The following is a 25,397-nucleotide window of genomic DNA, read 5'->3' as shown; positions in this document are numbered from 1 at the left end:
TAGAAACATAGAATTGCAGAATTGTGGAATCATAGAAACATAGAATTGTAGAATTTTAGAATCATAGAATTGTAGAATTTTAGAATCATAGAATTGTAGAATTTTAAAATCATAGAATTGTAGAATTTCAGAATGGTTTGAGTTGGAAACTCCCACTAGGTCAACCACCAAAGCCCCATCCAACCTGGCGTTGAAGAGGGATGGTGCAATTCTTGCCAGGGGCAAGGTGCTATCAAGCAAGCAGAACTCAGCATCAACAGAAATGGCAGCTCAATAAGCACTGGGAGTCTTGCTTCTCCAAATTCACCCAATTCTCCAAATTGTGTCTTTGGGTGGTGCTTTGGTGCTGGTAGGACAACACCAGGCAGTGACACCATCTCCCAGCAGACCTCACGTGCGCAGCTTTGCAGTGCTTTCACTTCCACGGGCTGCGTTTTTATTTTTTGGAGGAAGCAGAAAGGCGTTTTTGCATGAAAAGGTGTAAAATTAGATCTGCTTGCACAAGCGTAGCTCGTGTCGCACGTCTCCGTTGGCGGTGGTGGATGCTGAGAGCGCCGTGCGATGACAAGGGACAAGGGTGGTGCTCAGTTTTCCCTTGGAAAAAAGAAGCCTTTTTTGCCATCTTGCTGCTCCAGCCACTGAAAATAAATCAGTTTGTTGCCCTATGGCACCACTAAGTAGGTGTCAATCGGGTAACGAAAAGATCCAATCTCACTTAATTTGCTCCAGAGCAGCAGCGCTGCCCCAGGCACCTCCTGCGGTTTCTTGTACTGGCCCTCATCGACTGGTTTTTTTTTTCTCAGAAGTTACCTTTCCTCCTGAAATTGGCCAGAAATAGGTATTCCAGCTTCAGCTGGAAGCAGTATTGGTCCATGTGCTTGGGCACATAGGGAAGTGGCTGGGGGACGAGCCTCTTGTTCTGGTCCCAGCTGTCCTCAAGATGCTTGAGGACCATGGATGAAGGCACACCAAGGGCTGGAGCCTCTGGCATGTACCTTCTCTTAATTAAGGTGTTCTTAATTATCTTTAAATGGCTAAATGTTCTATTTGCATTCTGAATATTTATATTTTAACTATTTATATTGTAACTATTTATATTTTAACTATATTTTAACTATGTTTTAACTATTTTTATTTTAACTATTTTATTCTATTTTTATTCTAAATATTTATATTCTAAATATTTATATTCTAAATGTCGTGTGGAAAATCCAGATTGAAAATCAGCTTTGTGGAGCCTTGAGCCTTGCCTGAGCACTGCTCATGGTATTGGCTGCGGGGCTCATCCTTGGCTTGCCCCTCTCCCTGCTCTTTAATACGTCAACAAAACCTGTGTCAGAGCAAGGATTTGCAGCCCGACCCATTTAAAATAAGCCAGCGTTTCTCTTCCAAATCATCACAACACCGCCTCAATCTGGGTCTCGTTGCAGCCCAGGGATGCTCTGCCTCCAGGGACTGAGATGATCTCCAAGAAGCTGGATGTATTTGCAGCTCCCTTGCCTATCACAAGCCAACATTACCTCCAGATCCAACATTTATCACTCCTACATCTCCACATTTCCAGGCTTGCTCCGGCGCAAGCTTCATCTCCACCAGCACTGGTGCTCAATCAGAATTTCCTGCCCAAAGACACGATGGCACGAGGGAGATTTTCTTCTGGGACACTTTAGATCTGAGCTGTGCTTTGGCTGGAAAGCCCTGGCACGGATGCGTGTTTGCAGCTTCTTCCTTGCAAAGGCGGCACAAGGAACAAACACTAAATTTTAAGCCTTTTTCACACTTGTGATGGAATTCTGGGTGTGAAACTCAACATCCCCTCTGGAAAGCCAATGGTGCTGACGATGCTGAGCATGGGTGCTGAGGGTGCTATGAGCAGACAAAGTGATCTCCTGCTTGGTGGGCTTCCTTCTCCCATCCTCTTTGGACACCTCTTGGTTTGGTTGAGGTCCCTGGGGGTGCACCAGCCTTGGGAACAAGATGCCAAGAGCCATGCCCTGCTTTAATGTGGATTTGGGGCAAATCCTGTTCCTTGCAAGTGAGGGAGGACTTGGAGCTGGGAGCATCCCTGCAACAGAGCGCTGATTTTCTCCTCCTTGGCTTTGCCAAGTTCTTTCTCCCCAACCAAAAAGCAGAGTGAAGCCCAACCCTTTGGGCTCAAAGCTCTGCAGCGAGCAGGAGCACCGTGATGGTGACCTGGTGGCCCGTCCTCTCCATGAACAGGGATGCTTTGAGACAGGAGATGGCATCCACCAGGCTCTTTCCTCCGCTTTCCCGATGCGGATGACAGCTGCAGGCAGTGCTGAGGCTCCTGTCCCCTGGGACAGCAGGAGGTGGAGGATGGCTCGGCGTTTGTTCTTGGCTCGCAAAGCTTTCCTCGGCAAGCGCGCAGCTCTCAGGGGTGCACGCTGCTAACCTCCAGCTCATTGGGATGCGCCTGACGCCTTCCCATCCCGGCTCCTTTCTGTTTGATCTTGAAGCAATTAATTTCATCCTTCAGCATCTCATCCTCCCCACTGAACTTCTTCCAAGTGGGCTAATTATATGCCGCTGAAGCCACATGAAGCGCAAGACCTTCAGGATGGGGGCTGAAAAGCCACAGAACCTGAAGGGTGCCCTGGCAAGGAGGGGCCTGAAGGTAGGCAGGACACAGTCTTTGGACAGGTCTTTGGGTCAAAACTCATGGTATTTGGTCAGGACCCAGGGGCTTTGAGCAGAATGCATGGTCTTTGGGTAGAACTCATGGTCTTTGGGCAGGATCCATGGTCTTTGGGCAAAACTCATGGTCTTCGGGCAGGATCCATGGTCTTTGGGTCAAAACTCACAGTCTTTGGGTGTAACTCATGGTTTTGGGTAGAACCCACAGTTTCTGAGCAGGACCCATGGTCTGTGGATAGGTCCCATGGTCTTTGAGCAGGATCCATGGTCTTTGAGGAAGACCCATGGTCTTTGGGCAGGATCCACAATCTTTGGACAGGACTCACGGTCTTTGGGCAAGACACATGGTCTTTGGGTAGAAAGGGTTCAAAAAAAGGAAAAATATGTTTTTAGAGCTAAATTAAAAACAAATTATCAACCTCTGCAAAGCAGCAATTAGAAACACTTATAATTACATCACCTGGACAAAGGGGAGGAGGAGAGGTTGGCTTCCAGTGACTTGGAGCAACGAACCCAACAGGACTTTGAGCATGATGGAGTTATTTCGGTGCATTTGGCCTCTTGGGGCTATTTGTCTCGTTGGGCTATTTCAGGTTGCAGGATGTGTTCAAGTAGGTATTTTGCTGTTTCCTTTTTTTGACTTAGATTAATGAGAAGCTGCCGATACAGCTCTCATGCAATAAACCCCCTGCTAGCTGCTGTTTCATCTGCAAATCGTTGGCAAAGGGAGGAAAAAAAAAAAATGAGGCCAAGGGCTGTATGAATTCAGCCTGAATTTAAAAATAAATAAATAAATAAATAAATAAATAAAAGCATTATCTTTCCTCCCTTTTCTAGTGACCCGTGGGTTGTACGTGGCAATAGCGGAGCAAGGTCCAAATTACGAAGTTATTTGGGATTTGTTAGAGGGCACGAAATTTGGTTTTAATTGGAGGAGGTAAGCACCTTGCCTTCCTTGTAAACCCCATTGCCTTCGGCTAAATTGCACGGAGTGAGTTAATAGAAAGTGTCTATAGACATTTGTCAGCAATTAAGCGATAATGTACGGCTGTGTTCCGTGTTCCTGGCGTGCGCTAAGGTAGAGTGAGTATTTGAAGCTTTCGTGTGCTAGTTACTACTGAAATCAGCTTTTTCTAGACCATCGTTGCCTCCTTCCTCCTCCTGCATGGAGGAAAGCCGAAGGATGATGCCAAAAACCTCAGAAACGAGCGCTGTGATAGAGGAGGGGAAGGTGGCTTCACAGCCCCGGCACGGAACACTGCTTTTGGCACCAAAACGGTGTTTTTAGAAGGATTCTGAAAAATTGGAAGCGACGCAAGGAAGAAGCACCGAAAAGGCAGGGCAGCTCACAGCAACGGCTGGAGAGAGGAGCGGGGAGGATGCCAGCTGTTTAATCAACAAAATGGGGAAAAAAAAAAAAAAAAAGGGATGGCTGGAAGTCAAGGGGAAAATATTGTGTGAGAAGCTCTCTGACCTGCCGGAGGGTGGCACGGATGGGAGATAAAGCAAAGAAAACTCATTTTATATGGGAGGCTGGATTAATTGACCTAATAGCCATGGTGCTGATGGTGGTCTGAGGTCTTTGAGAGTTTTGGTGCGAGGCTGTTTTTGGGGTGGTCTTGCGGCGTTGCCAAATTGTGGCTTATTAAGCACCCAAGTGTGGCGTTGGACATGTTGTAGGACACTTTTGGCTTTGGTTTTTTTTTGGAATGACATGTTCTGGGACCCAACCTTCCCATTGCAAGCTTTACAGTCACATGGTGGACGTTTTTGGAGTGTTTTTTACATGATGCACCATATGGGATTCTTACCTCTTCCCAGCATTACTCACGGCAAAACCCTCCATCCTCTCTGATAACCCAAAAACCTGCTCAGGGAGCCAGAAATCCTCCTTTCCCTGCATCCAGCTAATGATTTCTTATTTCTTTGTGATCTGTTTTTGCAGTGGGCTGGAGGGAAGCATCCGTGGCCCCGTGCTACTGCGCTGCCCACGTTGGATGCGGTTGCTGCTATAAGGCAGAATGCTTTGACAATATTATTTTTCTCCCTTGGAGTCAGGGGGAGGAAAAATTGTGGCTGGTTGAGCCCTCAACACGCAGTTGCTGAAGTGTTTGCGCTGTTTACATAGTGGCTAGCTGCAGATATTTTTCAAAGTTAAGGACTAATTAATTCCAGCTCTCGAATATAAGAGTAAACACAAAGGGAGCGCATATTTAATGCATTATTCCACAGCTGTAATTAAATTAAATGAAAGCAATTTTCCATCAGCTCAGGTTACAGAAAAAGGGGAAAAAAATTCTTGGCTGAATTGCTGGAGCAATTATTCTAAGAAATTAAAACCTTTTTAGAGAAATAATGAAATGTTATTTGGTATTAGGAAAAAAAAAATCCAGGATTTCGTTTTGAAACCTGACAGGTTGTTACGGATTCAAGGGCCAGCCTGCAGGAGGAACAGGAGTTTTAATTGTGGTTTTGCTTGCATTTAACGAAGCACCTGAGCAATTAACAGCTGCTGTACACAAGCATGCAAGGACTCCTGCGTTTTCTTCCCTGTCCCCATGGCATGGAAGGGGATGGAGATGTTGAAAGCTGTGCCAAGGACTGATGAGGATCTTAGGGCGATGTTTTAGATTTTTTGGGGGTCTCTTGCTAAAAATTGCGAATTTTTAACCGTTGTCACAAGAAGGCTTCTGAAAGGATTTGACACGGCACAAAAGGAGGATGGAGAGGGCTTTTAATGAATCTTTTGCTACTGGCTTGAGAAAACTGTGCTGCAGAAGACTTCCCATGGGTGATAAGAGTTTTATGGATGGTTCTTTTAAGCATATGATGGATATTTTGGAGAGCAGACCTTTGGAGGAACGTAGTTTAATAGAAAGCAATATATCTCTTCCAACCTCATCCCCCCATGGAATATATCTCCTCAAAATTCAACCCCCATGGAATATATCTCCTCGAAATTCAACCCTCCTCCCGAGGTGTCTGAAGGGGACTTGGGTGCAGACAGAGAAATGTCCGAGTCGATCATCCCTTTCAGCAAGATATTTAGGAGGAAATAACACTGCGGTTTGTTGCTGTAAGCAAATTTTCCATCACGGCAACTAATTTGCTGCTCCCGTGTACGAGGAGCAAATTAAATTCTAAATTGAAAACTTAAATGGAAGCACTGCCCTGTGAATTTTCCATCCCATAAGCGATCCGGTTTGTTTCTGCGCTATTTGTGTTCTTTTTTATCAGGGTGCATGCGAGTGACAATTCATCCTTCGCTAGCTGAGCCCTGGTGCCTCACCATCCTTGTTGATGGAGGGGATGCTCAACGGCGGGCTGAGAAAAGCACCTTGCACAGCTCTGCGTGTGGTCGGATCCATCACGCCTGGACTTGATGATCTCTGAGGGCTTTTCCAACCTAAATTATTCCATTATTCCAGGATTCCAAGGTTTACCATTATTTCACGATTCTGTAATTCCACAATTCTGTGATTCTGAGAGTCCATGATTTTATGATTCTACAATTCTGTGATTCGGTGGTTTTAAGATTCCACAATTCCATGGTTCTGTGATTCCAAGGTGCCATTTTTCTGTGATTCTCTAATTCCACAGTTTTGTGATTCTGTGATTTTAAGATTCCGTGATTCAGTAACTCCACAATTCTGTAATTCCGTGGTTTTAAGAATCCGTGATTCAGTAATTCCACAGTTCTGTAATTCTGTAATTCTGTGGTTTTAAGATTCCATGATTCTGTGATTCCAAGATTCTGATTCCACGATTCTGTGATTCTAAAATTCCACAATTCCATAATTCCAAGATTCCATAAATCTATGATTTTGTGATTCTAAGATTCCATAATTCCAAGATTCCATAAATCTATGATTCTGTGATTCTCAGATTCCACAATTCCACGATTCTCAGATTTTATAATTCCACTATTCCACAGTTCCATGTGGTTGAAGGGAGGTGGAAAACAGTCCCGCGGGATCTTCATATCTTAATAGCAACAACCAATATCTCTGCCCTGGTGTTTTATTTATTTCTTGGTGTTAAAGGGCTGGACCTTCCTGTCCCATTCCCGTGCCAGCAGCTGATGCTCTAGGATTAATAATTCGGCTTACAGAGAGGGAAGAGGAATGCCTGAAAGACCAGCACCTCCACCAGCTGTGTGGGAAGAAGAACCTGCCAGCTTCCAGGTGTTCTCCGAGAAATTTGGCTTAAACAAATTGCCTTTTTTTTTTTTTTTTAATTTATTCTTTTTGTCTGGCAAGCATCTTGCCAGCAGGATGCAGATGAGAGCAAGGAGTGGGTCGGCGCGGTGCCGGTGTGGCCAAAACCATCTGGCAGCAGGGAGAGCAAGATGCTGGCTGGAGCTGCAGCGCCGAGGAGCTGGCATCCTTTGCATTTTTGCTCGCTGCTGGAAGCCTTTCTGTTTGCTTGACTGTGAATCCTCAGCTCCGGTTTATCCTTCAGCAGCTTTGTCCTGTCTGGAGGAGGTGGCAGGACTTGTGAGAAGATCCACATCCGTGGGGAAAAACCGCCTTTGCTAATTCAGCAGCATCGCCCGACTGCTCCCTGGGGAGAAGGAAACGGTGAAATTTGGGGCTGAGAGCGTTAATTTTTTTTTAATTTTTGCATCCTGAAGCCTCTGCAGGGGCTGCCGATGTGAAGCAGCCCTGGAGATCTGAGCCAGGGGGTGTCCATCAGCCCCCGAGCTGCATTTTGCACCGTGCTGGACCTGCATGGTATTTTTTTTGGAGCCATCCCCTCCTCTCCCTGCTGTGCCTGGGGGATTTCCACGTCCATGCCAGAGACCAGAGGATGCTCTGCATCACTTCAGAAGACCTCGAGCCCCATCATCCCAACACCCAAGCACAAAATCTCAGCATGGACCACGGTCACTGCTCCGCAAACCTCTGCAGTCGAGATTTTTTTTCCCAACTCCTGCATTTTTGCACCCCTTGAGCAGCTTTTTTTTTTTTGAGCAGATGCTGGGCTGCTTCGCCCCGAGCAGAAGCACTCTGTGTGCACACACAGCACGAAACACCTCACTGTGCCAAAAGCTGCTCTGAAGAGCTGGGTTTTGGGGAGGAAAAGCAATATTTGCGACTGCTGGCACGCTGCTCAGACCTGTAACAACTGCTCCTGCATGTCCCCTGAAGTCCCGGCAAGAAACGGGACAAAATCCCTGGATTTCCGTGCTGTGATGTGTCACCTTGTTTCCTCCCCTGCTTGCAGGGGAAGCACGTGGAAATCTGGGTCACGGTTTTGCTCCAAAGGTGCTTGCACAGCTGGGAAGAAATAGCAACACCCGTGGCTTTGCAGTGCTGCTCCTCTCCGCTCATCCGCCGTGTTCGCCGCTAACAGAGCCTCTCAGCAAGCTGCGTTTTGATGACGCTGAAAAATAAAAATAAAAAATAATTATTAAAAAAAAAATAATCTTTAACAGGGGCAGCTTTTCGTGAAAGCTGCTTGCATCTATTGGTATTTTGCAGCAGGGACATTGCACTAAAACGTCACGTTGAGGATTGCAAGGAGCTGAGGACCCATCCCCAAAGGGACCCCTCGCTCGTCCCGCAGGTGTGCGGTCCCGACCTGGGCACGGATGCTATTCCAGGAGCCTGGTGGCTAAACATAGCCCGGCTCCCCGCATCGAGCAAGCTGCCAGCTCCTTGATTTATGGCAGCAGCAGCAGCAGCAGCTCCTGTTTAATGAGTGCCGCTGGGTGGCTGCCAGACCGCGGCGTATGTGGAAGCAGCTCCTTGGGGTGGGAAAATGGAAGGGGGGTGCTAGGGACTGGCAAGGGAGGGGTTGGTTCCTCCTATAAAAGATGCTCTGCTTTTCTCAGCAGGTCTCCCTTGTGCCGTGGGGAAGATGATGGGGTGGAGGTGGTGGTCTTCTTCCCCGAGGGATGCTCTTCCTCGTGCAGCACGCGGAGGATGCTCCTTGCACAGCTCTCCATGCTCTTTGCTTGGACAAGAGGCAGTGGGGGACAAAGTGGAGCCCAGGAGGTTTCCTTCCAAACCATTTTGTGATTCGGAGAGTGGTGGAGTGCTGGCAGGGGCTGCCCGGAAAGATGCTGGTGCCTCCTCTGTGGAGATCTGCAGAGGGTGCTGGACGAGGTGCTGGGCACCCAGGGGTGCCTCCAACCTCAACCATTCCGCGATTGAGCGCTGAGGGTGAAAGAAATGAAAGAACCACGGCTGTGTTCTGCCCCCTGCTGAAATATAACCTAGAGGCTGGATGGGAATTCACCCTCCTCCCTCCAAACCTGGCCTTGGTGGACTTCTTCTTGTGCTTGTTCCCCAAAAAGGGATGCTCCAGAATTGGGGCTGAGAGGTGTCTCTGCCATTTTCACCCTCTCCAGAAACCAACGAGCTGCGTTCCCCCATGGTTTTTTTTTCTGCTTCCAGACCACATTTCAATTACTGCGGATATCCCAGGAGCAAACACGCGATGTGAAGGATTTTGGGTGCTTCAAACAATGATCTTCATTGTCACTTCGGCTCTTCTGTAAATACCGGGACTAATGATGCATAATGGAAAATAATCCGTGGGATGCAGATGGGTTTTATGAACGTGGGGATTAGGAGGGATGAGTTGGGCACTTTGGATGGCGGGTGATGGGTAACGAGATCCAAGCACTGCAGGCAACATCCAGACAAAGCTTCTTCCTTTATAGGTTTTTATTAAAGGACATATTTACTCGGTGTAGGCTCAGGGCTACGCGCAGCTGTCAAGCAAAGGAGCAGGGAGTGGATTAATGTCTTTGTAGCACGTTCCCAATTTTGTTTGTTTTCAAGATTATCCCCTGTGCTTCATCCATCCATTCATCCTCCCCGTCCATCCTGCAGAAGGTTTTAGGGCCAGAAGATGAATTTAGGGCTGGGATAGAGCTGCATGCAGCAGAATACTGAGCAAAATTTTGGAGGTGGCCTTGCCGAGAGGTGGGCACCCCCCCATCACCCCTCCCAGCTGGGATTGTTGAACAATTTTGTGAGTTTTATGTATTTCTGGTATATTTTTTTTTCCTTTAATTTTTTTTTTGACTGGGGCTTGGGAGGTTTCTCCTGAAGCCACTCCAGCACCTCCAAGGAGGATCTGGCAGGCTCCACGTGCTCTCTGCTGCTGCAACCCTACTTAACCCTGCTGCAAAATTCCCTCGTTTTTTCCCAAACCAATCATTTCTTTCCCCTGGGCTTGAGCCTCAGCTCACGCCTGCAAGCAAAACCAGCTGCAAAAAGCCTGAGGACCTTGCATTGTGCTCCGATTTGCACGCTGCAGCAGTGATTGCTCACGGTGCTTTAACGAGCTGGAACAACATTTCTCTTGTCTTGGGCAGCTCTCCTTGACCTCCCGCCCCCAGAAGCAGCACATAAATAGGGTTTTTCCTTGACCCTGCTTTCTCGGGTAAGAGAGGGGAGGAACAAATCCCTCGGAGAAGCTTTTGCTGATACGTGATCCGCAGCATTACTTGGCTTCAGAGCTTTGCGTTGGTCGTAATTGCATGTGGCTGATTTTTCCCCCTAACGAGCTGCGTCGTTCCCACAGCAGAGCGATTTCAGGAAGCTTTCAGCAGCACAAAAAGCAGAAGAACTTGGGCAAAAGTTCTCACACTGTGGTTTTAATCATGCATGGCATGGGGCAGCCTGCTCCAAAAACTCCGGAGCTGCACTGAAAACATTTTTTTCCCCAAAAAAAATCACTTTTTTATTTTTTTCTTTTTTAAATGCAAGGGCTGCCATGCTTTGCAGCCTTGAGAGCTGTCGGTGGCAGGTCCTCCATCCGCGTCCTGTCTCGCCTTAATGGGGCTCCTATTTAGCTGCAAGCTGCCACGTCGTGCTGACCGGTAATAAATCACCGCTCCCGCCTGCTCCATCGTGGAGGGTGGCGAGGGTACGGCTGCCTCCTCAAGGCTTTTGCAGGTGATAAAAGGGTCACTTCGCTTCCGAGAGAACAAGCCAGGAAGGATCTGAAGGCAAAACAGGCTCCTGTGCAACGCTGAGTCGGGAGGGATCCTCCGGTTGGGCTGGGATTAATTAAGCAGTCGGACTTGATGATGCTTGCAGGTCCCTTGCAAATGAACTATCTTTAATTGTGTGGCAGCTCGAGGGGTGGTAGGAGGAAAGCTGTGAAAGGAGCTGGTGCACAGCCACTTCCAAGCAAACCACGCTCGCTGGAGGTTGTGTTAACTCGTCTGTGAACTGTGCAAAGCAGTGGTGGGACCCGGCGTGTGACAGCAAGCCTTAAAAACCTCCCAGGAAGACGGCCCTAAATTGCACATTGCAAGAGCAGCAGCTGTCTGCCCCTAAAATAATCATCAGAGGTTCTTTTTCTGGAGGCTGAATGGTACAAGAACGGCTTTAGATGGATCTCATCCTCTCTCACCTGCAGTCCTGGGCCACCAACGTCTCACTCGCAAGTCCCCTGCTCTCCGGAGGGCACTGTCCTCGCGGCCACTACCGAAACTTGACATTTTTCTGGTCATTGCCATCCTCAGCAGAGGCGTAATTGAACTGTCTGTCCCATGCTATTTATCTCTCTTCACCTCCCAGATGAATCGGCCAAATCATTCAAGATGTAGAATAACAAACAGCGGAGAGAGCGGTGATGGCTTCGGCAGCATCGATGTGCTAAAGTGGGCAGATCCATCACGGGCTCGCGCCTGCCAGCATCTTCCCCGGGGAAAATCAATGAGGGGACGGTGACAAACGCACCGACACCTTAATGGGAGGCTGGAGAAAAATCACTGGCTGGAGAAACGATGAGCACAACGCCACCCAAACGTGGAGGCTGAGAGCTGGTGCCCACACGTGAGGTTGGGGTTGGGTACGAGCGATGGGAGACGTCAACGTTGGGTATGACCCAACAAGTGACGGGAGATGCCAATGTTGGGTACAAATCGATGAGTGATGGGAGATTCCATCACTGGGTATGAACTGATAAGGGATAGGAGCTGCCAACATTGGGTGTGAGCAATGAGCGATGGAAGATGCCGATGTTGGGTACGAAATGATGAGCGACGATAGGAAATGCCAACGTTGGGCACAAACAATGAGAGATGCCAAATTTGGGTACAAACGATGAGCAACGGAAGGAGCCAATGTTGGGTATGAACCAATGGGTGATGGGAGATGCCAACACTGGGTATGAGCAATGGGAGATGCCAACGTTGGGCACAAGCAACGAGCGACGCCAACGTTGGGTACAAGCGACGTGCGATGGGAGACACCGATGTGCAACGCGCCTTTAGCCCAAGCCCTGGCAGAGATTTCAATGAATCCTGGTGGGTTTTGGTGCTGAATCCCTTCCAGGTGCTGGGGAACCATCCCACCGGCACGTGGAAGAGTGTCTTCTTGTCTTCAGTAGCCAATACTCAAATCATTCACCTCCTCCGTGGATATCTGGTGGTGCTTGAGGACGAGGGTTGTGCTTGCATGAGCTGGGGTTGCCCTCCTCAGGACAGCCACCAAAAATGATGCAGGAACATCAGTTTTTGTTGTCTCAGAGCTCACTTCATGCCCTGGCAGCTCTGCTTGTACCCAGCTCTTCAAGATTTATCTGTGATTTTTTTTTTAATTATTATTATTTATTTATTATTCTTGTTATCACCTCTTTGTCACCTTGCTCATGGTGCATCTGCTTTGTGCTTCCAACAGCTGGATCTTCTTCCACGTCTATCCACCCAACTAAGAGAGATCTGCTGTCAGAACCTGATCTCTCTCAGATTCTCTTTTTTTTTTTTTTTTTTTTTTCCCCAGAAATGCACCAGCAAGCCCGCAGTATCTTTTTTATCACTTGCTCCTCTGAAATCTGAGTTAATAACTGGAGCAGCACAGTAAATCTCTGGTTCCGCACAGGTTGAAAACCGTAATTAAGCCGTCCTTCGAGCTGTCCGTCAAGCACTCTCTGCACGAGGAGGGAAATTTTAATCGAATTATCTGTGTAATCTCGTTTCAGCCTCTCCTTCCCCCGTGTTTGCTTGCTGCAGGTTTAATCTGATCGCATCTGCTGCACGCTTTGAGCTTGTGCATCACCACCAGAAAGGCATTTTGGGGAGAAAAATACCCAGCTAATAGAGTCTTGTGCTGGGAGAAAGCTTACCATGAAGAAATTCTGGGGAAAACCCAGGGTTATCTCAGAATCACAGAGGTTGCAGTTGTACAGCCTTGAAGCAGAAATTATTTCTAGCACTTCCCCACCTTTTCTTCCTCCTTTTTTTTTTTTTTTTTTTGAATTATTTTCTTCTTTCCCAGCCAGCTCCTCTCACTGCCCTCAGAACTGATGGGCAACATCACAGAGTACAACACCGGGCTTGGAAGATGGGATCTTGGCTCTCCTTAGGAATGGAAACCGGAGCAGATGCTGCAGAGAATCACTTGGTTTTGGCCCCGTGCTGCCAACTTGCACGCGCAGCAATTTATTGCATATGTGCACAGACGAGCATGGAGCTAATTAAACGCTGATTGCAGTCGGGAAGGTTGGTGGGTGGAGGTGGATGCTTGCACACGCAGCAAAATCAGCGCGGGGAAATTGAGCTTGATGGATGCTCTCCATCCCCATCCCGCAGGATTTCCACCCAAAACGACGTGGAGCCTCGTGGGGCTTCTCCACCCAGGGCTGCTATGGCACAGCGCAGCTTTTTTTATGCTTAAAAGGTCTTTTTATGGACAAATATAGCAGTAAAACAGGATAAAGCAGTGTGGGTTTTATTTTAGTTATTTATTTTTTTTTCAGAACCGTTGTTAATGATGAAAGAGCAGCGAGATTTGTGCTGATTCTTAATTTTTAAAAGCGCTCTCCTACCAGCGGTGATGATGTCTGGCTCTTTTCATTTTGTCTGATAGGTGAGCAAATGGAAGTTCCTAAAAAATAAATAAAAATTAAAAAAAAGAGAGAGTTTTAGCATTTTTACTGCACTTTGTCAACGCAAAATCTCGTATTTTTAGTCTTTTAGGCTGAATTAATCCGAATTAGTCGGCGCATGCAGACAAGTCCCTGGGCTGCAGCCATTCCCCTGCTCTCACACTCTCACACTCCCTTATTGTCAAGTTCATAAAATATCCTCCTCTTGACATCCTTCCCCTGCTAAATAGTCCGGGGGGGGGGGACTGCAAAACCTGCGCTCCCCCCTCAAAAAGAGAAAAAAAAAAAAAACTCAACTTCATCCCTTTCCCATCTCGTCTCCTTTCAGGTGACAGCTGCCCGGCGTCGAAGCCGTGGAGCTGCTCGAAAAGAAAATGGTTTTGGCAGCAAGGGGCTGAGCTGCGATGTTCCAGCAGGGATTTTGCAGAGCTCCCGTCGTTTTTGGGGCTTGGGTTAATGAGCAGTGATGCTGCCAGCAGGGGCTCCCTGGTCCTGGAGGTTTGCAAGGCGAGGGGTTTGCAGGGGAAAAAAAAATAGGTTTTGGGGATAAAATGAGTGTTTTGGTTGGTTGTTTTTAAAAAAAAAGAGCAAAAGGAGCTGGAACATCCCACAAGGGTGGTGCTGGGAAGAGGGAGTAGTGGTGGCATCTCCAAAAAAAATCAATTTTGGAGAAGAGAGCATCCCAAAAAAGCTCCATTTGCCCTCCTCCGGGCAATTTCAGCCTGACCCATCCCCTAAATTCACCTCCCACCCCCAAAATTCATCTCCCACCCCCAAAATTCATCTCCCATCCCCTAAATTCATCTTCTGTCCCTTAAATTCATCTTCTGTCCCCTGAAATTCACCTCTCACCCCCAAAATTCATCTCCTATCCCCTAAATTCACCTCCCACCCCCTAATTTCATCCCCCACCCCTAATTCCAGCACACAAAGGCACAGAAGAAGACCACGAGTTTCCTTTGAGCACACCCTCCACCGATGATTTCCATCCCTTCGCCACTCTTAAAGTGGTTAAATTTCAGAGAAATCCCTTAAAAATAATAATAAAAAAAAAGGCCAACACCACCCCTGCTTCCAGGAAGCCAGAGCTCAGCCGGGAGCTTTCTGCCTTGGCCTCGACGTTCAGTTCCCTCTCGACCTCGCTAACGACGGGGCTTAATTATCCCCAAACAACGGCCTTGGGTTCAATTAGAGGTTAATGCGATTGCCTTAACCTACACGGCACTGACGAGGGTGATAATGAGAAGATTGCAAAGAACAAAACGAGGTCATTAACAGGGCGGAAGAGCTTGGAGCTCTTATATTTTTCACGAAGTCAACCCCAAATTTCCCATTCCGTTGGAAAATGTGGCCTAAGGATGTGGGAAATCCTCCTGGGGGAAGCGTTTTAATGAGGTTTGTTAAATATCAGGGTGTTTTCAGGCAGGATTTGGTGCTGGAAGATGTTCCCCAGTGGAGGACCCATGCCACAGGGCTGGGAATCCAGAGGATTTAGCAATTTGTTAAAAAAAAAAAGAGCGATTTTAGCACGTGCGATTTAGCACGTGGGGTTTGAATTTGTGGCTTTCATTAGCAGGGCTCCGAGCAAATGAATCTCCCCTCGTTACAGCCGCCTTGATTAATTTTCGGTCATGTAAATTAGTTTTTATTTTATTTTCGCTGATTTTAAAAGAAATAAAGCAATTTCCTCTAGCCCCTCGCCTCCTTTTTCCTCCATGCCATGAGCTTTATGGAAGCCCTGACGAATCCTGGGGAGGGCTGTTGGGTTTTCTCCATCAAGGCGAGGACGTGCAGTTGGCTTGGGGGCCCAAGTTTGGTCAAGTTTGGGCAAATTTGGGTCCCCTTTTGGCTTTTCTACGACCTGACGTGGAGCTGCCTCTTTCCAAGCCCAAACCAGTGAATATTTTCAGTGCCCAACTCGCGTCGCCCTCTGCCGTGCAGCTGACGGGGAGGGGTGGCTAAGCGAAGCAGTGGGGCTTATTTTTTCCCCCAAAAAAGCAAAAAATAAAGCAAAACCTGTCTGCAAGCTCCCCCGTGATGCTCGTTGCCATGGCAGGAGCATCTCCCGTCGCTATGGCAGGAGCATCTCCCATCCCGCCCCGCTGCCACGGCAACGGGGACTCCCCCTCCCTGCTCGAAGGCGAAAAAAGAACCAAAAATCAAATAAATGAAGCAAAGTCGGAGCCGAGCGAAGCAAGGAAGCCGAGCAAGTGGTGGTGGGGAGGGGAAGAAGGATGCTTACCGTGGGGGGAGGCCACTTCCACCACCCGAATTAGCATCCCCCTGCCTGTAAACCCCAATAAGCTGCTTAGCGAAGCGCCCGCTTAATTAATTCCTGCCAGGAATTACCTGGGCCCGAGCGGTAATTAACTGCGGATAAGCCCGAGCAAAGAGGCAAGGCGAACGGCAAGTGGCAAAGGAGCGAGCCGAGGGGTGAAAAAAAGGGAAGAAATTTCAATTTACCAAGAAAAAAGGGGATGAGGAAGCGCTCAGCATCCTCCCTCGCCACGCCTGGCTGCTCGAGCTGCTTTGCCAGCTAAAAAAAAAATAATCCAGGCTTTTCCTTTTCCCCTCTATCACTCGTTTTATAGCCACAGAGCCATTGCAAGAGTTAAATCTGCACAAAAAGCTCCGGGTCTTAAAAAAAAAAAAACAATTAAAATCCCAAGAAACTTTGCTCTGGGAGCAGTTCATTACACCGAAGTGTCACGATGTCGCTCGAGCTGCGTTATTTTTTTTTAATTCCTGGCAATTAAAACGCAGCATGCCACGGAGCTAAAAATACCACCAGACTGCTTTTCATTTTTAATTAATTACCATTTTCAGCCCCCAAAATGGCATTTTTGCAGCCACGGCTTGAAAGCAGGCCTCCCAGGGGAACGCAGCAGGGGCGCTCGGGTCACCTGTCAGCGGTGTCGTGGGGTTTTGGGGTTGGTTTTTGAGTCTTGAGGCTCCTCGAGGTCTTGGGAACGCCGTGGACGTGGTGGCACGGGCCCTGTCGGTGCCTTTTGCAGCGATGCAGCGAGAGGAGGAGAGGAGGCAGGGGATGAAATGTGGTGTGGGAGTGCCACACACTGGCTGAGCTGCGCTGTACAGCAGCACGGGGCAGGGGAAACTTCCCCCAAACCCTGTCCCCACCACCAGGACAGCACCCAGCTTCTCAAAACAAAACAAAACAAAACACATTTATTTATATTTAATATCAAAAAAATAACTTAAATCAAGTTTTCCCAACCTGAGGAAACGTGACAGTGTCAACGATGACCCACGCGATGTCCTCGAGGATGCAGCTGATGTCTCTAAGGACACCAAGGGCAGCAGAGCAGGGGGCTCCCCCAATTTTGGGGGTCTCCACCCTCCCCAGGAGGCTCTGAAGCCCTCGGGGCTGGCGTCCCAGTGAGCAGGGCTCACTGGTGCTGCTTCTTGTGCCGGAGGATGTCGGTGGGCGTGAGGGTGAAGTCCTGCTGGCAGATGTCGCAGTGGTAGAGCCGGTGCAGAGCAGAGGTTTTGGAAGAGCTCCCAGCCTCTTCCTCCGGGGGGGCTGCGGGGGCAGACAGTGCAAGATCAGCCCCCAAACCCTTTAAGGATCATCCCCCAAACCTTTTTATTCCATCCCCATCCCAAAACTCTTTATTTTGTGCCACATTTTCAGGGCATGGTGATGATCAGCGCCACCCTTCTCCCTTTACCAACCCTCCCCGAACCCCCCCCAAGGAAATCTATCCCCAAATGTCCCCAGTCTCAGCCCCGGGGGGCTCACCCTCGGTGGGCTGGCAGGCGCTTTCGTGGCACATCCTCTCCAGGGGGGTGAAGGGCATGTGGAGACCGCAGTGGGGACACGTCCAGAAGGTCCGCAGGCACTCGCTGTAAAGGTCTGTGTCCGTCTGGGTGGGGGCACAAGGACATAAGTGGGACACACACCCCCAGGAGGATGTAAAAGAGGATGGGAGAAGGGTGTACTCACGGCCAGGCAGTTGTAGGTGAGGAATTCGGTCACCCTGTGGCCGCCTTTCACCTCGTCAGGCTTCAGCTCCGTGCCCTGGAAGAGCCCCGGGAGGTGGGGGGCCGCAGGCACGGTCTGGGGGCCGACGTAGAGAGCTTGCTTCTCCAGCCCCGTCAGCTGGCGCAGGCGGTACGGTGCCTGGGGGGACACGAGGAGATGCTCAAAATCTCATTTGAGCTCCCCAAAAATCTCCTGGGGCCAGCCTTAACCCTAATGCGAAGCCCCAGGGGTGTGTGACCGAGCACTGCTGTGGGGTCGAGGCTGGAGGTATCCTGGGGGGGAGGCCAGAGCCCGTGTGGGTGCTCCGTGAGCCCCCCAAATTAAAACATGGTCGTGGTGTTCGGATGGATCCTCCTTGGTAAGATATCACTGTATATATAGTATATATACTAGGGATATATGCATACAGTATATACAGGAAGATAGAATCTTAGATATAGAATATTGACTACGGATATACGTATCCTGTATAGACAGGAAGATAGAATCATATATATTATATATACTATATATATATACTGTATATACAGTAAGATATCATAGTATATATAGTATACATACTATGGACATACGTATACTGTGTATACAGTAAGATGTTATTATATATGCAGTATATATACTAGGGATATATGTATACTGCATATACAGTAAGATATTTATATATAGTGTATCTACTATGGATATATGTATACTGTATAGACAGTAAAATAGAATTGTATACGTAGTATATATACTAGGGATATATATATATACAGCATATACAGTAAGATATCACCGTATATCTGGTATATATACTAGGGATATATATACAGTAAGATATAATTGTATATATATAGTATATCTACTAGGGATATGGACTTGATGATCCTTAAGGGTCCCTTCCAACTCAGGATATTCTATGATTCTATGATTCTATGATTCTATGATATACATATACTGTGCATACAGTAAGATATTATATACGTAGTATATATAGTAGGGACATAAATATACTGCGTATACAGTAGAATATCATTATATATGCAGTATATATAATAGGGATATATGTATACTGCATATACAGTAAGACAGAATTGTATATATAGTATACATACTAGGGATATACATATACCGTGTATACAGTAAGATATTTATTTATAGTATATCTACTTTGGATGTATGTATACTGTATAGACAGTAAAATAGAATTGTATTTATAGTATATATACTAGTATATATACTGCATATACAGTAAGATATCGTTATATATATAGTATATATACTAGGGATATATGTATACTATATAGACAGGAAGATATCATTTATATATAGTTTATCTACTAGGGATATAAGCATACAGTATATACAGTAAGATATAATTGTATATATAGTATATCTACTAGGGATATACGTATCCTGTATGCTGTACTGGGACCAGCCCAGTGCTCCATGATGCCAGCACCTCCCTGTGGTGTTTCCCCTTCACTTTTACCCCAAAAAAACACTAAAACCACCCCGCGCGTCGCAACCGCCCCCGTCCAGCCCCCACCTCCATCCCCAGGAACTCCAGCAGCCCCCGTTTGAGGGCGGAGAGGTCCCTGGAGCTGGGCTCGTCGCCCCCGGGGTCCAGCTGCTGGTCCAGGAGCTTCTCCCAGGAGGCTCGGAGCTGCAGGGTGGTGGCGAGGAAGCGCAGGGCAGCGGCGGCGTCGGGCAGGGTGAGCTCCAGCCAGCCGTCCGCCACCAGCCGCGTGCAGTCCGCGTTGGTGTCCAGCGAGCGGGAGAAGAGCAGGAGAGCCTGGAGGAGCGAGGCAGGGACGGTTTGAGGAGCTGCAAGGGGGCAGAGAGGAAGAGGAGGAGGAGGAGGAAGCACCGAGAGCCCACCTGCAGCGCCGGCACGCGGATGCAGTTGACCAGGTAGGGCTTGGTGGTCTCCAGCAGCGAGACGAAGGCGAGGAGCTGGTGGTGGCGGCTCAGCCCGTCCTCTGCAAGGACACGAGGGGCATCTCAGGGGGGTCCTGAGCCTCTCCCCATCCCCACCGACTGGGGGGGCCGGATCCCAATGCCGGAGGGGCTCTCTATCCAAAAATGGGTGCGGAAAAAGCTGATCGGGGTCGCCCACCTTTGGTCCCGCCGCGCTCCTTCACCTCCTTGGCGTGCAGCAGCTCCGGGCTGGTGGCGAAGACGCAGGACGGGTGAAGCACGACGCCCTGCTTGCTCCTGGTGTGGAAAATCTGCAGCGAGAGCAGGATGAGCACCACGGAGCCCCCAGATAAAGGGGCTGGAGCGTGGGCAGAGCCCCCCAAATCCAAGGGGTTGGTTGTGGATGGGGACAGGCACCTGATCCGAGTCCTTGCGGCTGTTGTTGAGCGCGTCGGGCACGGCCAGCTGCGGGTAGAGCCCCCTGCACAGCACCAGCTTGAGCAGGGCGAGCTGCGAGGGCGACAGGACCGAGCCAGACACCGCCTGCAGCTCATCCACGTCGTGGCGGAGCTTAAACTTGACATCCTGCAGGGACAGAGAAGGTGCCAAGAGCTCATTTGGGGCCCAATTTCGCCTCCTGAGCGAGGGAACTGGAGCCGAGGCTCACCTGGATGTCAACGCTGCGCTCACCGGGCTCACGGGTGCCTGCTCCCTCCTCTTCCTCACCGGAGGAGCCGGCGGTGCCATCCTGGAGCCGCAGCACCTTGCGCTTCCGTCCCTGCGTCTCGGTGTGGTGGCGCCAGAGCCGGTGCAGCTCGCGGCGCTCCCGGTGCCGGCTCTGCCGGCTGTAGCTGTCGCTGGGTCGGCTGGGGGCCGCCTCCAGGAGCCGGTGGTCTCGGAGCAGCTCCTGTTTTTTGGGGAGGAGGAGGAAACGTCGCTGAGAACCCACAGGTTAAATAAATAAATAAAATAAATAAAAAAATGGGGAGGTTTCGGGTGAATTTGGCTCCGTTGTGCCCTCACCTGGAACTGCCGCCGCAGGTTGGCAGCCTCGTAGAGCCGATGCTCCTCCAAGCCCCGCCGCCGGCACCACTTGCGCGAGCTGCCGCCGCGCTCCGACTTCACCTGCACGGGGACACCGCAGGCTCCGGTACCGGCCCCAAAACGGAGCCGTTTCCCGTCCCCATCCCACCACCTCCTCGCCCCCCTCACCTGCACCCACTCGTTGAAGGCGTTGAGCAGCGTCAGGGGGTCCCCGTGGGGGCTCTCGAGGGGCCGCCGGGCGGTGGCGCAGTCGGGGTTGGCGTTGGAGAGGCGCAGGAAGGGCGACTGCACGCTCAGCGCCGCCGCCACCGTCAGCGTGGGCTCGGCCAGCCCGAAAAGTGCACCCAGCACCAGCATTTTGCCTGCGGGACGGAGAAAAGGGACGCGGCGAGGGCTTAAAAGGGAGGTTTTGGGGGGGGTTTTGCGCTCCCCCTGACCATCACTCACCCACCACCACGTCCACAGGCAGCTGGGCCAGCAGCGTCCCGATGGGCGTCAGCTCCTCGGCTTCATCCAGGGCCCCCTGCTCCCGCAGGTAGCGCACGGCCGTCTCCAGGCTGGCCGAGGGAGGGGGCTCCAAGAAGGGGAAGGTGCGGGGGTCGCCCAGCCCCATGCTTTTTACCTGGGGGAGAAGCGGGCAGAGCTTCATGGAAGGAAAACAGCCCGGATATTTAGGCTGCCAAGATCCCGAGCACCTATTTTTGGGGGCTCCGACCGTACCCTAAAAAAGGGGGAAGGAACCCAGTTACCTGGAGGACCAGAGCATCGAGTGCGACCCGCTGGATCTCCGGCACGGGGTAGGGGGGAAAGGCGTCGTAGTCGGATTCGGCGTAGAGCCTGTAGCAGACCCCGGGTCCCGTCCTGCCAGCGCGGCCCTTGCGCTGCTCGGCGCTCGCCCGGCTGATCCAGAACTCCTGCAGGCGCTGCAGCTTGCCCTGGGGGTCGTAGCTCATCTCCTTCACCTTCCCTGGAGGGATGGAGAAGGTCAGGGCAGGGCAGGAGGGAGCAGGAGGCTCCCCCCGAGGCCGGCAAGGCTTCACCCGAATCCAGCACGAAGCGCACGCCGTCGATGGTCACCGAGGTCTCGGCAATGTTGGTGGCGAGGATGCACTTTCGGACGCCGGGAGGGGGAACATCAAACACCTGAGGGGGGGCAAAAATTGGGCAGGAGGACGAAGGAGCTCAGCAAAACTCCATCAGGGCAGGGGAAACACGAGCTCCTCGCGGCGCCCACCTTATCCTGCTCGCTGACGGAGAGGGTGCTGTGCAGGGGCAGCACGATCCAGCGCTGGGTTTGCGTGGCGTAGACCTGTGCCGCCTCCTGCACGGCGCCGATTTCGGCCACCCCGCTGAGGAAAACCAGGAGGTCGCCGCGCTCCTCCGGGGGATATTTGTGGTCGATGGCCTGCAGCACCCGCAGGTAGGGCCGGGGGTCCAGGCGCTCCGGTTTCCCCGCCGCCGCCGCCGCCTCCTCCTTGGGGATGGGCTCGTAGATGACCTGGGGGAGGCGAAAAGTCAAGAAACGGGGAGGTGAGGAGTTTGGGGATGGTCCTGAGCTGGGATCCGGCCCTTAAATCACGCTCAGCGCTCACCGAGATGGGGAAGATCCTCCTGGGCATCTAATTCAGTCCCAAAATTGCACTCTCCAGCCCCAAAATCACACTCAGCACCCACCAAAATGGGGAAGATCCTCCCGGGCACCCGATCCAGCCCCAAAATCTTGCTCTCCAGCCCCAAAATCATGCTCAGGGCTCACCGAGATGGAGAAAATCCTCCCCAGCACCCGATCCAGCCCCAAAACCACACTCTCCAGCCCCAAAACCGCGCTCTCCAGCCCCAAAACCTCTCTCACCGAAATGGGGAAGATCCTCCCGGGCACCTGCAGCACGGGGGCGCCCCCGAAATAGTCGGAGAAGAGGCGGATGTTGATGGTGGCCGACATCAGCACCAGCTTCAGGTCGGGCCGGGCGGGCAGCAGGCGGCGCAGGACCCCCAGGAGGAAATCCCCGTGGAGGTGCCGCTCGTGGACCTCGTCGGCGATGATCACCCCGTAGGCGGGCAGCGCCGGCTCCCGCTGCGCCTGCCGCAGCAGCAGCCCCTCGGTCAGGAAGACGATGCTGGTGGCGGGCGAGCGGCTGCTCTCGAAGCGGATCTGGTAGCCCACCTGGGGGGAGGGAGAGGAAAAATGGGGCAGAAAGAGAGAAAATGGGATTTATGGCGCTCGCCGGGCGGCCCGGTCCAGTGGTAGCGCGATGGGGATGGCTGATGCTCAAGCATCCTGCATCCAAGAAGAAGTTTCCTTAATTATTCCTTAATTATTTGTCCTAAAAGGAGCTTTAAGACACTAAAAAAAGCAGGGTTAAAACACTAAAAGCAATTTTAAGACACCAAGAGGAATTTTAATCCTGTGCTGTGCCAGAACTGCTCACTTTTACCTTTCGTTTTACTTTTAACTTTCTACTTTTACCTTTTCTTTTTATCATTTTTCTTTTTATCATTTTTCTTTTTATCATTTTTCTTTTTTTGTTGTTTAAATCGTATCTTTCTTACCTTTTACTTGGTGCTTTTTCTACAAATTGCCTCCGATGATGCTCCCAAGCTGAGCAGTTTATGTAAATATAAACACTGCAGAGCCACACGTCGCCTTCTAAGCGCTCTGCTGTCTGGATCTGCTCACTTCTACCTTTTTTTTTAACCTTTTTTGTTTGTTTTTTTTTTACAAATCGTTTTTTTATTACATTTTTTTCTACTTTTTCTACAAATTGTCTCCGATGATGCTCCCAGGCTGAGTGTTTTAGGTAAATATTAACCCAGCAGCGCCGCACATCACCTTCTAAGCGCTCTGCTGTGCCAGAACCACTCATTTTACCTTATTTTTTCAACCTTTTTCCTTTTTTTTTTTTAAAGTCGTTTTTTTATTACATTTTTTTTCTACTTTTTCTACAAATTGTCTCCAACGATGCAGCCAGGCTGAGTGGTTTAGGCAAACATTAACGCTGCAGCATTGCACATCACCTTCTAGGCGCTCTACTGTGCCAGAACCGCTCACTTTTACCTTTTTTTTTTACCTTTTACTTTCTAGTTTTACTTTTTCTTTTTTTTTTTTTTTTTTACCTTTTTTCCTTTTTATTTATTTATTTTTATTTTACTTTACAAATGGTCCCCAATGATGCTCCCAGGCTGAGCATTTTAGGTAAATATTAACCCAGCAGCGCCGCACATCGCCTTCTAAGCGCTCTGCCGTGCCAAAACCACTCCTTTTAACCTTTTTTTTTTTTACCTTTTCCTTTCTCCTTTCTTTCACAAATCATCCCCAGCTCACCTGGTCGCCGTACTGCTGCAGGCTCTCGAAGGCCACCCTCTTGGCCAGCGAGACGCAGGCGATGCGGCGGGGCTGGGTGCAAGCCACGCGGCGGTAGCCGGCGGCCAGCAGGAACTGCGGCACCTGCGTGGACTTGCCGCAGCCGGTGTCACCGGCCACCACCACCACCTGGTTGCCGGCCACGGCCTGCAGGAGCTGGTTGCGAGCCCGGGCGATGGGCAGAGCCTGGCGCTCCCGTTGCAGCTTGGCCAGCTTGGCGAAGCTCCGCTTCTGCTCGAAGTCGAGGTAGAGCAGCCAGGCGTCGAGGAATTCCTGCAGGGCTTCCCGGGGCACCCGAGGGTGGCTCGGCGACGGCTCCGGGTTGGGCACCGCCAGGTTGAGGCGGTGCCGGGGGTGGTAGCGGCGCGGCAAGCCGAGGCGGCGAGAAGGTGGCCGGTCCTCGGCGTCGTCCCACGATGGCTCCCGCTCCGGTCGGCGGCTCTGGAAGCGGCGCAGGCGCTCGAAGAAGGCCCAGAAGCTGCGGGTTTCCTCGGGGCAGGCCCGTCGGGGGAAGTAGAGCTCCTCCAGCCTCCGCCGAGCCACCGGGCAGTCCCAGTCCCACCGGGACGACCGCGGGGCTCCGCCACCGGGAGACGGGCCCGGCTCCGGTTCCATCACGGCTCCACCGGGACCGAAGCCTCCGGGCCTTGGGGCCCGGTGCTGGGTTTCCTCAGGGCCTGGGCCCGGTTCTCTGAGGCCTCAGCCAAGCCAGGACCCGGTACCGGCACCCCCAAGGCCTCGGGCCCGGTTCCTGCCCCTCCAGGCCCCGGTCCCGGTCCAGGTCCCGGTCCCAGTCCCTCCAGGCCCCGGTACCGGCACCCCAAGGCCCCGCTCCTGGTCCCAATCCCGGTCCCAGCTCCCCCAGACCCCGGTCCCTTCCCCTCCAGGCCCCGGTCCCGGCACCCCCCAAGGCCTCAGGCCCCGGTCCCTGCCCCTCTGGGTCCCGGTACCGACTCCCACAGGCCCCAGGCCCCGGTACCGGCTCCACCAGGCCCCGCTCCCAGTCCCGGTCCCGGTCCCAGCCCCTCCAGGCCCCGCTCCCGGCTCCCCAAGGCCCCGCTCCCGGTCTCGGTCCCCCCAGGCCCGGTCCCGGCCCCCCCCCAGGCCCCGCTCCCGGTCCCGGTCCCGGTCCCGGCCCCTCCAGGCCGCACGGGGGCGCCCGAGCCCCGCCGCGGCGGGAGGAAGGGGGCGTGGCCACGAGCGGGGGGGCGTGGCGTGGTGGAGGAGGGCGTGGTTATGTATGAGGGGGCGTGGTCATGTGTGCAAGGGGCGGGGCGAGGAGGGGAGGGGGCGGGGCGTCTCGGCCGCTGGTGGCAGCGAGAGTGGCGCTGTCCCCAAATGTCCCCAAATATCCTCAAATGTCCCCAATTGTCCCCAAACCACCCCCACTCCCCAAATGTCCCCATTGTCCTCAATTGTCCCCAACCACCCCCATTGTCCCCAATTGTCCCCATTGTTCCCAGCCACCCCAATTTCCCCCCTCTGTCCCCATTGACCCCCCTATGTCCCCATTATCCCCCATTTTTCCCACCCATCCCCACTGCCCCCGTCCATCCCCATTGTTCCCCATTGTCCCCAACA

General features: G+C 51.3%; 1 protein-coding gene across 6 annotated transcripts; it reads right to left on the bottom strand.

Moving 5' to 3' along the window:
- Window positions 1-6,848: 6,848 nt before the first annotated feature.
- On the bottom strand, window positions 6,849-24,665 carry DHX34 (DExH-box helicase 34). Of its 6 annotated transcripts, XR_014686464.1 has the most exons (21): window positions 23,778-24,665; window positions 22,308-22,619; window positions 21,690-21,953; window positions 21,496-21,598; window positions 21,205-21,422; window positions 20,903-21,077; window positions 20,624-20,817; window positions 20,435-20,536; window positions 20,079-20,318; window positions 19,829-19,996; window positions 19,611-19,722; window positions 19,373-19,473; window positions 19,041-19,286; window positions 17,474-17,650; window positions 17,270-17,393; window positions 16,745-17,050; window positions 16,327-16,514; window positions 15,973-16,045; window positions 13,450-13,508; window positions 7,774-8,040; window positions 6,849-7,218 (listed from the first exon to the last, which is right to left on the bottom strand). XR_014686464.1 is itself a non-coding variant. In XM_084501944.1 (16 exons), the coding sequence occupies exons 1-16, from the start codon at window positions 24,429-24,431 to the stop codon at window positions 16,917-16,919; spliced, it is 3,324 nt and encodes a 1,107-aa protein (XP_084358070.1). In that variant the 5' UTR covers window positions 24,432-24,665; the 3' UTR covers window positions 16,681-16,916. The 6 variants fall into 6 exon arrangements, 1 of the variants encoding a protein (XP_084358070.1); XR_014686465.1 differs by lacking the exon at window positions 15,973-16,045; XR_014686466.1 differs by lacking the exons at window positions 6,849-7,218; window positions 7,774-8,040 and having other exon boundaries at window positions 13,347-13,508.
- Window positions 24,666-25,397: the final 732 nt, after the last annotated feature.

This window comes from Aythya ferina (assembly GCF_964211825.1).
Source record: "Aythya ferina genome assembly, chromosome: 35".
NCBI lineage: Eukaryota > Metazoa > Chordata > Aves > Anseriformes > Anatidae > Aythya > Aythya ferina.
Note: the sequence above shows the minus strand (reverse complement) of the source record. Positions and strands in the feature narration are given on the sequence as shown.

Excerpts from the sequence above, each read along its gene's own strand:
- DHX34 (XM_084501944.1), bottom strand. The coding sequence starts at position 24,431 with ATGGAACCGGAGCCGGGCCCGTCTCCCGGTGGCGGAGCCCCGCGGTCG. Across the intron at positions 20,818-20,902 it reads GCCTGTGGACGTGGTGGTGG|GCAAAATGCTGGTGCTGGGT; the intron begins GTGAGTGATGGT and ends TCCGTCCCGCAG. Across the intron at positions 19,474-19,610 it reads GGAGCGCGGCGGGACCAAAG|AGGACGGGCTGAGCCGCCAC; the intron begins GTGGGCGACCCC and ends GTGTCCTTGCAG.